The sequence below is a fragment of the Girardinichthys multiradiatus genome, chromosome 7 (assembly GCF_021462225.1).
Source record: "Girardinichthys multiradiatus isolate DD_20200921_A chromosome 7, DD_fGirMul_XY1, whole genome shotgun sequence".
In the NCBI taxonomy this organism is placed as follows: Eukaryota; Metazoa; Chordata; class Actinopteri; order Cyprinodontiformes; family Goodeidae; genus Girardinichthys; species Girardinichthys multiradiatus.
In genome coordinates this window covers 40,630,202-40,642,342 of record NC_061800.1, presented here as the reverse complement: position 1 = coordinate 40,642,342, position 12,141 = coordinate 40,630,202, and the positions used below count along the sequence as shown (strand labels likewise).

The 12,141-nt window shown below is 38.7% G+C and overlaps 1 protein-coding gene across 3 annotated transcripts in view; it reads right to left on the bottom strand.

The window, feature by feature from the left end:
* Positions 1–12,141, bottom strand: part of adarb1b (adenosine deaminase RNA specific B1b) — a 158,389-nt gene that overhangs the window by 43,636 nt on the left and 102,612 nt on the right. Inside the window, exon 1 of one of the 3 annotated variants that reach the window (XM_047370112.1) lies at positions 11,183–11,433. The exons of 1 other annotated variant lie outside the window; for it this stretch is intronic. In XM_047370112.1, the coding sequence (XP_047226068.1) occupies positions 11,183–11,282 (100 nt within the window). In that variant the 5' untranslated portion in view covers positions 11,283–11,433. Of the gene's footprint in view, positions 1–2,956; positions 2,976–11,182; positions 11,434–12,141 lie in introns of those variants that run through there. One more of the 3 variants, XM_047370113.1, reaches the window with a different exon arrangement.

The window sequence follows — 12,141 nt, the reverse complement described above, 5'->3', positions numbered from 1 at the left end:
AGGAGAAATGTCCACTTAAAAGACAACAAACAGAAACATAAATTAAAAAGATGCATTCATTGGAATCTAAAAACAAAGGAGGGCGGAAACTAAAGGCAGAGAAACGTACAATTAAAGACACAAGGATCATTACTGCTGGGGTATGCAGTTAGATGAGTGTCACTGTCGCTGTCCTACAATCCCATTACTTTCCCAATAAGGCTCTGGCAGGCCTGTGATTACAGACAGAAAAGTGTGAGAGAGGAAGAATCCTAATAGAAATGAAATCGGGTCTTTTTATTGTGAAGGGTGGTGCTGCTCTGCACCCGCCTCCTGCTTCCTGAGGTGATGCCTCCAGGCACGGACCAGGTAATGCCGCCTAATGGAGTACACGTGTGGGCAGCGGTGGCCTAATGGAGACGGGTCCTGGCACCAAGAAGGAACGCCTGTCGTCCAACCAGATCGAAACTGATGAGCCAAAGTGAAGGGGCAGCAAAATACCCTCACACACACATTCACCCAACATGGCTCTCCCAGCCTCATCAGATACACTTACACATGAGCACACACACGTAGGCAACTCACCTCTGAGTTCATTATTCAATTTGGCCCTTCTAATGATCGATGAATTAGACTGCCAGAAGTGATTTGCCTTCTGAGCCCCACCGCTGGATGTCCGCGCCTCCCTCCACTCTGCATGTTAAGAGGCCGCTACTCAGACGCTGACAGCCAATGAGGCTCCTCCAATCAAGGAGTTCATGGTATTGGATGGGAAAGTTTTCAGAGACAATGAGCTCTTAATAAAAACGGCCTTCATGTTTTTTACTGAAGATCCTCATGAGTTAGCATTAATATCCATGGTATTTATAGATTACCCGAGGGAACCAGAAAATCAAGCCTCACTACAACAATTAATACGAAATCTAGTCAATGATAGATAGAAAAACCATTGGCTTTTATTGGACAGCAGCATAGGACGCCTATGTCTACTAGGGCTGTAACTAACAATTATTTTGCTAATCAATTAATCTGTCCACAATTTTTTTGATTAATAATCAAATAGCAAAAGATGCTTAATAGGATTTTTTTTTATACAGAATTTGAACCAGGTGAAGCTAAAGCTAAGCCCCTTGAGCAATTCTAGATAGAACATATTTACAGACAAAGAAAGTTTTTCATCTTAAATGCAAAACTTATATATTTTGTGTACCCTTTTGGCCAAATTCCTGCTCTGAGCGAGTTGTTCTTTGAGCAAATGGCATGTTTTAGAGCCTGTATATTGCAATTAACAAGTATTCGATTACTAAATTAGTTGACGATTATTTCAATAATCGATTAATCCGATTAATTGTTTCAGCCCTAATGTGTACATCTGAAAGGTGCATCCCACTAGATTAGGCTATCATTGATTACACTCAGACATACACTCAGATATATTTAAAATAGTAATTTCTGTTCATTTTAATGAATATGGATTACAGCTAATGAAAACAATTCAGTTTCTTAAAATATCTGATTAATACATCAGCTGATGTCAGCTGTACGTTTAGTACAGAAATGTAAGCCTACTGCATTGTTGGTTCTGGTGTCTCCCATATTCCTTTTTACAATTCTACAAAAAGTCTCTATTTGGTATAGTTTATAATTTATTGAGATACTGTAACTGTTCAAAATTCTCAACATGCAATTTCTTAATATTTTTCTTCAAAGGAGTCTGTCTTTTGTTTGAGTGGTCTTGATCAATAAATTTTCAAGGTTTCTGAAGGCCTTTCAAACTTCTTCACACTTTACCTTTTTTCTCACTGTCAGTGAAGTGTGAGACTATTTTCAGAGGCTTGTTTCTTTGCTAGGCTACTTAGCAGTGAAATATAAATCGTTCAAGCTGAAAAGCTTCTATACTTAAGGACTGAGGCAGTACTGAGACTACAGGTGATGATCATTTTGCTGTACTTTATTTAAAGTTGCTGCATTTTTGGTTTTTTCTTCCCAAACTGAATTAATTTTGTTGACATTTTTGTTTATGGACTCCAATAAGATGAATCAGACTAAACTCATGCTGAACAATTGGAATTATGGCGAAAATGAGTGACGCTTTCGTAGAATAAAAGGAGATGAATTAATGGCGAAAGATAAGTTCAGACGTGGAGACCTAATCTTCAGGAGCGATAGGACTGTTCGTCGAGCGAGGTGGATGTCACCTGTTTGCAGTGAGGTCTACAGTTAAACATGCTGGACTTATGCAAAAAATTGCTGATACAGCAAAAAAGAAAAAAAAAGAAAAGAGCAGATGTAACGACACGTCACATTTGATGACAACATTAAGACATTTTCCAAAGCTTGTGGAGCAACAATAACTGGTAGAAACACAGCAAGAAACATCAGGAAGCAAACCTTCCTAAAACTCAATAAAAAGGTGACTGCAACGTTTCTGGACACTAAAAGGAGCCGGCTAGCCCCAAACCAGCCTGGGGAACATCTTCTACTCGTTTTGTTTAAATTTCACTGCGTTCATTGGATGCACAAGTAAAGCGTCATAAAAATATTTTCACTCCCTTTTTCACACAGATTTCTTGTTGTTGCTTTTTTGTCACCTTTTAAACAAATTTTGATATCAGACAAAGATAACTAAATACAAATGTCTGTTTTCAAATCATGGTTTAATTTATTAAGGGAAAACAGCTATCCAAATTAAACTGGACCTATGTGAAATAGTAATTGCTCCCTAAACCTTATAAGTGGTCAAGCCAGCCTTACATTACCCTCCTACTCTGCTCTCCTGTCTGCCATGACTCAGGGACAAAACATCTAGCTTTACTTTCTAGATTTTACTTTCTCATTCATGATAAAAGACATGATCATACAATATTTCCATGAAGGAAGGAAAACAATAACTCTAGCCAAGTGAAGCTGTGTTTTCTGGTATCTTGGTGCATTCAGTCCAGATGTCTCCTTGTTCTCTCGTGAAAAACTGACCTACCTTTCTTCATAGATTCCTTAGGTCCAGGTTTCAGGTTTGATAATAATAAAACTCCTCTACTCCTGTTTTCTTCCATCTTTTCAAGGTTGTTGGGTGGCTGCCTCTCCTCTTTTCACTAGGTGCTGTAAAATCTATTTGACAGCTCTGATTTATGACACAGCATAGGCGCCTGGAGCCTGTGGGGAAAAGAGTGTACGTTTCAGTGTGTCTGGAAATGAGCGAGTGTTCGGATGTGTGAGCGCGCTCGACCCACGGAGGGCCACCGACGACGCTGTGCTCAATGTTCAGAGTGGCAAGCTGAGCTCAAAGGTAGGAGGCTCCTGAGAGCTCGCATGTTCATGAAAAAACAGCCCAGTATGACTTCTGTATCAACGTGAAGGCATCAACAGCAGAACATGTCCTGATACTGGAGACAAAGCACAGCTGGAATGGGACCTGAACCAACAGCAGGATTGTTTAAAATCAGGGTTCAGCTACTGAATATTTCAGTGACATTTCAGAGTATTCTTCCAAATAATTTATGAATTAATGAAGCAATCAGACAAACATTGGGATTTGTTGGGAAGGCCCTCTTCTCCAGAGGTTGTCACAACTTTCTGAAGTCAGGACTGTAACTTTTGTGTACCTATACTGTCATAACATCCGTCTACAACAGTTACGTATACTATTTGATTTAGTCATGGACTCAGACCTACTCTTAAATTCTATTGCTAAATCTGTCTACTGTCGTCTTAAAAATTAGGGCTGCACAATATCAAGAAAATATGGGTTCATCTGTTATAATTAACCCACATTTATTGGCTTGTTTCCTTATTTTCCATCATTAATAAGACCCTGCTATCTTCCTGAACTTTAGCCTTTCAAGTCACTAAAAATACACACCTGCTGAGGGCCTCAAAGGCATTTAAAGTCCCTCCACCTGGCAGTGTTGTGGTATTTAATACTGGTCCTGAGACCACATTTTTACTTGTTTAACTTGTTACCATGGTGAGATGTTTTGGAGAAGTGGCGTGTATTTGAGGGTCTATTGGCATGCAGGTTTGGGTTCACCTAAATGTTAGATGCACCTAACGTGAACCCAAACTTGTTTAGTTGCAACTTAGTTGCAGCGGTGCAGCTTTTATAGCCCTTTTATATGCTAGCTTGTTAATAAGCAACCACCAGCAGATTTCCTTTAAATGTTTACATGGTTTTGAAAATGGTTTTTATTGTTTGGGCCTTGCTTTTGGACTTGGTTTCACCTTCCTTCAAGTCTTGGTCTTGTCTCAGCTTTGGTCTTGACTCTTTCTCAGGTTTGGTGGTCTTGACTACAAAGCCACCAACTGCCCAAATAAGGAGTTTCAATGCATGGTACTTGATAGATATCCTGAAAAGTTAAATCATATTTCATTAATTTATTTTGATCTATTTATTGCCAATTTTAACATTCTTTCTTTTACTGTGTTGCTTACATTTCAATGTTATTTTTTTAATGTCCTACTCGTTTTTAGTTGCATTTTCTTTCTCTTATTTTCTTCATTTTCCTGTTAAGGACTTTGAATTAGTTTGTGTATAAATGACTTCTGTTCGGATACCAACTGCTAATAACCTTTTCCGGACCTTCACTTGAAAAAATAAAAATAAAACTAACGCAAGGAGTCGGAGGTATTCAAATCTAACCTTTTTTGCTTTTAGATTTAGGTTTAGACCATTTCCAGACAATCATATCTCAGTATAGAAATATAACTGCTTGCAGGTACTTCGCTGCAGCTTTTTCTCTTTTACAAGCTCAGCGTGCTACAAGGTACAAAACTCAGGGAGTTAACAATCAGCCAAGAATTATAATAAAGTGTTGTTAGGCAACATACAGGCAGATCAGTCTTGGTGTGAGAGTACTGGACCAAATCACACCAATCTCCTCTGTCCCTCTGTTCTCCTTCACTTGATGTCCATGGAGCCTTACACCTACCATCGTTTATCAAATTCAAGGCCTGGCAAAACTATCCTGAGGAGGGATGCGTGCATTTACCTCAACATGTTTGTGTGTAAGCATGTGTGAGGGGAAGCTCTGAAGGTAAAATGGAGCAAAGCTGTGGATGAATCCGTGTAAAATTTTGTGTGGGGTCTGCAACTTAGACGGCATCATGCAGGAGCTGAATTTCACACCTCATGGGCTTTCTGCTGTCAAACAGATGAGGTGGAATTGATGGACAGTTGGGACAGGGCATGGAGGGAGACCTCAGCCGGATGAAAAAGGTTGTGACAGACGACAGAGAGGTGAACGGAAAGAGGATGGAGTGATTATTTAGCCCCTTCTCTGCACAGCAGGCAGAATGCATTTTAAAGTCTGCACAATAAAGGCAAAACATTCCTATATTCATATTAATTTGCAGCTACACTAATAAAGTTAGTCTGAAATCTCTGGAGAGACTTGAACCCCCCCCCTCGGTGTCAGCTAAACAAACCTCGGCAGTTTGAGTGGTCCCACTACAGTGTGTTTTTTTTCCCCCGCCTTTGACAGTCTGTCACAGTCATTAGCAGCATGCTAATCAAAGCTAATTACATTGAGACAGGCAGACACAACTCATTTTTTTTATGACAGAGTGCCGCTGTGTTTGCAGTACTCAGCCAGGCTCTGCTTCTAATCAACTGCTCTTTTTTTTTGATCCAATATAAATAAGTGGGAATGTGTTTTCGATTTGGCTTCTTTGGTGTGGATGTCAAATGTTAATCACATTGCCGGAGCTTTTCAGTGTCGGCTAATCTAATTTTTTTTTTCTAAAGAAAATAAGCGAAAGGCATTCAGAAGAACCATTTAGTGATTTATAAAAAGATGGTAAAAGTACAGGAACAAGCGAATAATGAAACTAAGAAAAAGCAAGAAAACAATCTTGCAGCAGGAAAAGTCTTCCTTCTCACAGAATTGATTTGAAGCGTCAGGCGGTGCAGATTCCCCCCCCCCCCACTATTCAAGTTGCAAAAGCTCATTTTAGAGATTTTGCTGGCATGGCAGAAAAGGCCTCTGTTCCCCATTTTCCATCTTTCATACACGGCCCATTGGAAAGCATCGTCTCCAAGTGTCACGGTTTGGCACATTTATGAGAGATGCACCAGAGATGTGTTCAAGCTCAGTCTTTTAAAAGCCATTCTGCTCTGTATGTTAATTCACAGAGAACTAAATCACAGTCCTTCGCATAGAAACTGGTCGACACATCGTTCCGATTATATCCCAAGACTGAAGTTGAGTAATAACTGAGAATTATGTCACTAACACGTCTGTAAAAAACACAAAAGGATGTAATATATGACCAAAATGTAAATATCTAAATGGTAATTATAACAAAGCTTAAAGGGAAAAATTATTTCAGCTGGAAGATATTAAGTTTAAACCCTTTTTCACTACATGTGGCTTGGATCATTTCATTCTGACTTAATTAATAATTGATTAATCATATATTACAAAAGCTGTAAAAATATCTATTTAAGTGTTAAAAAAATTTATTTGACAATTTCATTCATTTCCACACTCAATTTCTCGGTTTGTTTTGAATGCCATTTTGGACATTTGAGCTGGAAACATTCATCTAGTTGCGTTTTATTGTCAGTTTTTGCCTCACAAATCATTAAACCACAGGGTGCTGAGGCTGGCTTCAGATTCAGTTGGGTGATAAAGGGCTATTTTACATCCTGACAAACCAGGTAAAATCTAGTATGCAAAGCAACATCTGGTTTAAATGATCCTAGATTAGAGGTCTGAAACCTGCGGCTCCGGAGCCACAAATGGCTCTTAGGGCCTTCCACACTTGCTCTCAATAACTGGCTAAAAATGATAAAGAACCAACTAATACTTTTAAATTTAGATAAATATTAAATGCAGGTTTTAGCTGTTCTCTTAGTGGAATAGTTGCACTGAATTTCAACAACAGAATGACTAATATTTTTAGATCTATTTTTCTTGTCATTAGGTTGAAAACTATATGCTTTGTTCTGACATAATTTTCCACAAATATCAACATTCCATAAAAGACAATACATGCATCCATTTTGCAAAAGACCGCAAGATTGGTTCTTTAAAAACAAATGTCCTATAGTGGATATTTATCCAGAAATTATAACTTGTCTTTTTTTAAAAGGTGGTGTAACATTTTAGGCTCTAAACAAGTTTTATTTAGCTAGACTGAGGGTAAAAATGACTTTTGGGCTGTAAAGGTTACAGACCTTGATTTATTTTAGAATAAATGTTTATTTGTGATTAAAGAAAAGACAATCAATGTGTTTAACAAAAACACATTGATTGGAAGTCGCAAACAAATATGAAGGACATCATCTAAATATAAATCGATGTATTCATTTTTCCAGAAATGTTTAATTTTTAGATAATGGAATAAAACATAAAAAGTGGAAACTTTTTTTAATTACTGAACTTTTATTTCTCCATATTTTTCTATTCAAGACTGCATAAGAACCCTGAAAGAAGCAAAGTGATAAATGATCACAAATAACTAAATAAATATCAACATAAATAATTAGTTTTAAAGAAATCACAATAAAATATGTTTTCCATGTGTTAGATTTTTTTTAAATAAAATATAAACATTTTAATTTTTTGTTTTTGTGTAGAAAAACGTAGAACCAGAAACAGGACAGCCTGTGATCCAATAACTCAAAGAAGTTAACAGGAAAGAAGGACCTTTAGCTACAAGAACTTGAAGTAGTCCTTTTCTCTATGACTTTATCAGGCTCACACTGCTGTGGAGGATTCTTGGCCCACTTTTTCCACCAGTGTTGCTTCATTCTGCTGGGGTTTGAAAACATCTTTCTGCACAGTTCCCTTAAGTTCTTACCACAGCATCTTCAATCGTATTGAGGTCTGGACTTTGACTGCCCATTGCAAACCATTTATTCTTTCATTTTTCTGCCTCTTGGTTGTAGATCCTGCTGCTGTGTTTTGGAACCATTGTTCTCTTGATGATCCGGTTTGGGTCAAGCTCCAGCGGTCGGACAGATGGACTGAAGCTCAACTGTAATTTGGTGCACAGAGGAGTTGTTGGTTGAATGTTTTTGGGTGCAAAGTGCAAAACAAGCCCAAATGATCACCTTACCACCGTGCTTGACATTTAAGATAATGTGTTCCTACTGATATTCGCAGTTAGTTTTTTTTTTTACAAACACAACACTGTCTCTAGTTTGGTCTAATATGTCTAACAGATCTCATTCCTGAGGTTCTGTGGGTCATTTAGTTGCAACTGAGCTAAGTACTGCTCCCATATTTGTTCCTTTATCTTTCCAAGTCGTTCAGTTTTTTTCTCATCAACTTCAACATTTAACATACTGAGACCAGAAGACGAAGATGAAGCTGTTGACGTTTTTTTGTCTGTTATGTGGGGATTGCACAATCTGACCCTAGGATGAATTTAATAGGACATCCACCCCTGTACATATTCTCAATTTCCACAACTTATTTTCCACTAATGGATAATCTCACTCTCTGTGTTTGATGGACTTGAAATTATTGCTTTAACCCTTCCTTGAATAACAGGGAACTGCTGATGTCTTTCCTACTTGGCATCACATTTGTTTGCTCCAGAGCAGCACTGTCAGAACTTCTGTTTTTACCGAGGTGGTTACGCTTCCTGATAACATTTATAAATAAGAGCTGCTTAGCAGCATCTGACTGCTCCCTTCCGTGATAAATCCTATGGAAGCAGCAAAGCTACTTGGTTTTTCACACAGCACTTTCCCCTTTTTTGGTTTATTGAACACCAGTCTGCAATCTGCTGTGTGTTTTCTTACAGTTGAAGTAATATGTAAATAATTTGAGAAACTTGTAAAAATTAAGATCCTTTTTATTTTATTCAGATATATGCAAAAGCCTAAAATTAAAAGCAGTTGTGCTTTCGTAAAAACATGTCTGTATACAATGGCGTGCAATAATTACCACGGTTTCAGCGTGAGGCTGTGTTTTATACGCCGCTGTCATAAAACACAGATCACGGAAATGTCCGAAACCACCGTTTACGGCACTGGGAAAACCTCTGCTTTTCCCCAAGGTGTACAGATTACTGACAAAATGAAAGGAAATTAGGAAAAATTAAAGCATAAAATTAAAGCAAATGCATGTTTACACAGAAACTAGTTATGGATAGAATAATCTGTGATGCACAAACAGCTTTGGTAGGAAAATGTTAAGATTATCTACAGATTATAAACATAAACGAATCCTGGATCAGAGTTACAGCAACAAACAAAAACCTCCAGGAACTCAAGAACCTAGGAATTCACTAGGAGGCTAAAATCTAGGAACTGGGCCAAACTCCTTCTGCTCGTGCTTTGTCATCGCTTCTCTCTGGTAGAAAGTGTAAATTTCCTTCCCAGGTGATAAGCGTGAGGCAAAAAAGAAGCGGGGAACAGAGCTGGGTAATACTGATAGACATATTCACTCGGAGCGAGCAGACCTGGAGTTTTTAAATCAAAGGATAAAAAAATGCCCCTTCAGCAGAGGTGGATTTAGTTGGATGAATGGACTTGATGGCAGAGGAGAGGTGGTGGTACGGAGGGGGTTGGTGGATGTCAAAGCAAGTGGCTGAGACATGGCTAATACTGCCGGTGAGCTGTGGCCACCTGAGTAATTACTACCTTCTCTGTTTGGTTAATCCCCCAGAGCAGAGCAGCAAACTCAGGAGAGAAAAGCTCAGAGCTCCAAGGAGCTCTCGTCATTCAACTTCAATTATGATGAGCCACCAAATGGCTTGCTCAGAGAGAGACGGAAGGGAAGGATGGGAGGAAAAAGACAAAGAAAACAGATCTCTGGAGTCTCTTCAAGCAAAAAAGTTGGCGATCTTGATATTTTAGTGTTCACAGTAGAAATTAAACCTAACTATTGCCTTCAGAACAAAACAAAAACATATTTAACAAATAAATACAACCAAACAAAACATAAATAAAAATGTCTTTTGTAGCTGGGGAAGAAGTAAGCATACCCTGCCCCCTAAGAGCAGGAAAAACTTTAGAGATGCTCCTTGTAGCCATCTAACAGCCTCTGACATTAGTCTGAGGAAACTGTGCTCCACTCCTTACTTTCAGCAATTTAAACCAACCCCGTAGTCTTGGTATCTGGCTTCCAAGCAGACAGATTCCCTTGAAATCATAAAAGTGGTTTTGATCAAAGGTTTCTCAGACTCCAGTCAGGGTCCTGATTTGTACGTGGTGGATAATCTGTGGTGGAAGCAAAAGATTTGGGTAATGGTAAAGAGGTCTTTCAACCTCAAAGACTAGGAGCTCGTCACCAAAGATAAATGGAGTCACCAAATTTTAAAACATTTTTTGGCGGCACTATTGACGTTTATTTTTCAAATTTTTTGACAGTAAGCTGACTAATGGGTGGAGAATGGGGGAAGACATGCCGCAAAGGTCGCCTGGGCTGGGAGTCGAACCCGCAACAGACGAGGACTAAAGCCTCTGAATATGGGGCGCATGTTTTTTTCTGCGACCCTGGAGTCAGCATCTATAGGAGCAGTTAAATTCCTTTAATTACAGAAAAGGCTTTCTGATTGATTTTTGAGAGGGGTAGAAATAATCTAACCCCTTTTTGAATAAATGTCGATAAAAATAGATAAATTTGTACTTTTTCAGACTGTTTTATTATATTTCGAGAGATGTCAATCGCATTTTCAATAAGAAAGAAACTTCTTGGTAGGATGGAAATTTTAAATCTAACTCTGAAAGGTGTATGCTGGCTTATCAAAATGTGTGTTAGTATGTTGGATTAAAAATATAAAAATAATAATCGGGAACATAAAGGTTTGCCACGTCATGTCGTCCTGTGGACCCCCGTTTGGTAGAGTGTTTCGGGATGAAGGATATAAAAGGGAAAGTTTCTGGCTGACTGATACTGCATCTCTAAAAAAAAGATGAAGGCTTAATTTCATCAATTAGATAATTGGCGTAAGGAATGAAGTCAAACCTTTTTTTTTAGTCAACATGCGTTTCTCCCTACTTATTCAAACTTGTCTAAGGACAAAAGCAATTGAACTACTTTGACAGATTGTCAGATATTTGTCTGTTTAGGAAGTCAACTTTGCTGTAGATATACAGGCACACCAAGCAACATATAAAACACAAAAATAAGAACTGAAATATTCTGGACTCAGCAAGCAGTAAGTCATAAACAAACTGTTTAAAAGGTGCACACACTTGTTTGCACCTCAACATCAGAAAAGGTGAGAGAACTTCAACTCCTCTGGTTACCTTTGCGTTCGGAGCGCTTCTTCCGCCTCCTCTTAAACTTGCGTCGGATCAGGCAGTAATAGGAGCCCAGGCTGTGCACGTCATTGGTAAAAAGGGCCATGCTTTGAACCGCCAAAATATTCTCTAAAATCAACTAAACCACTATGAAAGAAGGAGGTAAAACTTCAACTGGAATAAGTCTGCCAGTCCTGCGCCTCTGACAGCCAACGCTATCACACTTCCCTGCTGAGTAAAGTCATGCAACAGACATGCTCAACTCCACAACACCTGCAGCGTTTCTTTGTTTCTACCCTCATATCCACACAGTCTCTCCATCCCTCCCTCTCTTTCCTCCTCCTCCGGCTGCTTCTCTCCTCTGTTGACTCCATGTCTGCCCTATCAGGAGCCAGAGAAGGGAGGCAATGGAGTAGAGTGGGAATGAGAAGGAGGAGACTGACTGAGAGGAGAGACTCATCATTCAGACTGATAGACATTAACACATGTTGAAGTACAAGATTAAAGCTTCTTATTTCGTCAGTTTTTCAGGTCATTTTCACAGAACTGCAACAAAGATCTTCTTTAATTTTGCTCTTGCGTTATAAAGATGCTTGAAGGTAAATATAAAGCAGGACTCCAACACACAAACATAGCCTTTCAATGCACCATCAATGCACATCCACTCAGACTTGGTCAGAGGATGATCAGCTTTGCGATCTTAAATTTCAGTTTTTTATTTACTAAGATTTACAGGAACTGTGGTTTTCTCCAAAGCCTGGAGGAGTCTGTAAAGAAATGCTGTGCTTCCCTCTAGTGGTTTCCTGCTGCAAATGCATTTGTAAACCCATTGCAGCAAACCTTCAACCAAACTGGGTTCATTGCAGTACTAAATTTATTATAAAATGGTGCTAAAGAACATTTATATTGGGTTATAAATGTGTTCAGTACAGAAGAAAAGATTGGAAAACAAAAGAATAAGGGAA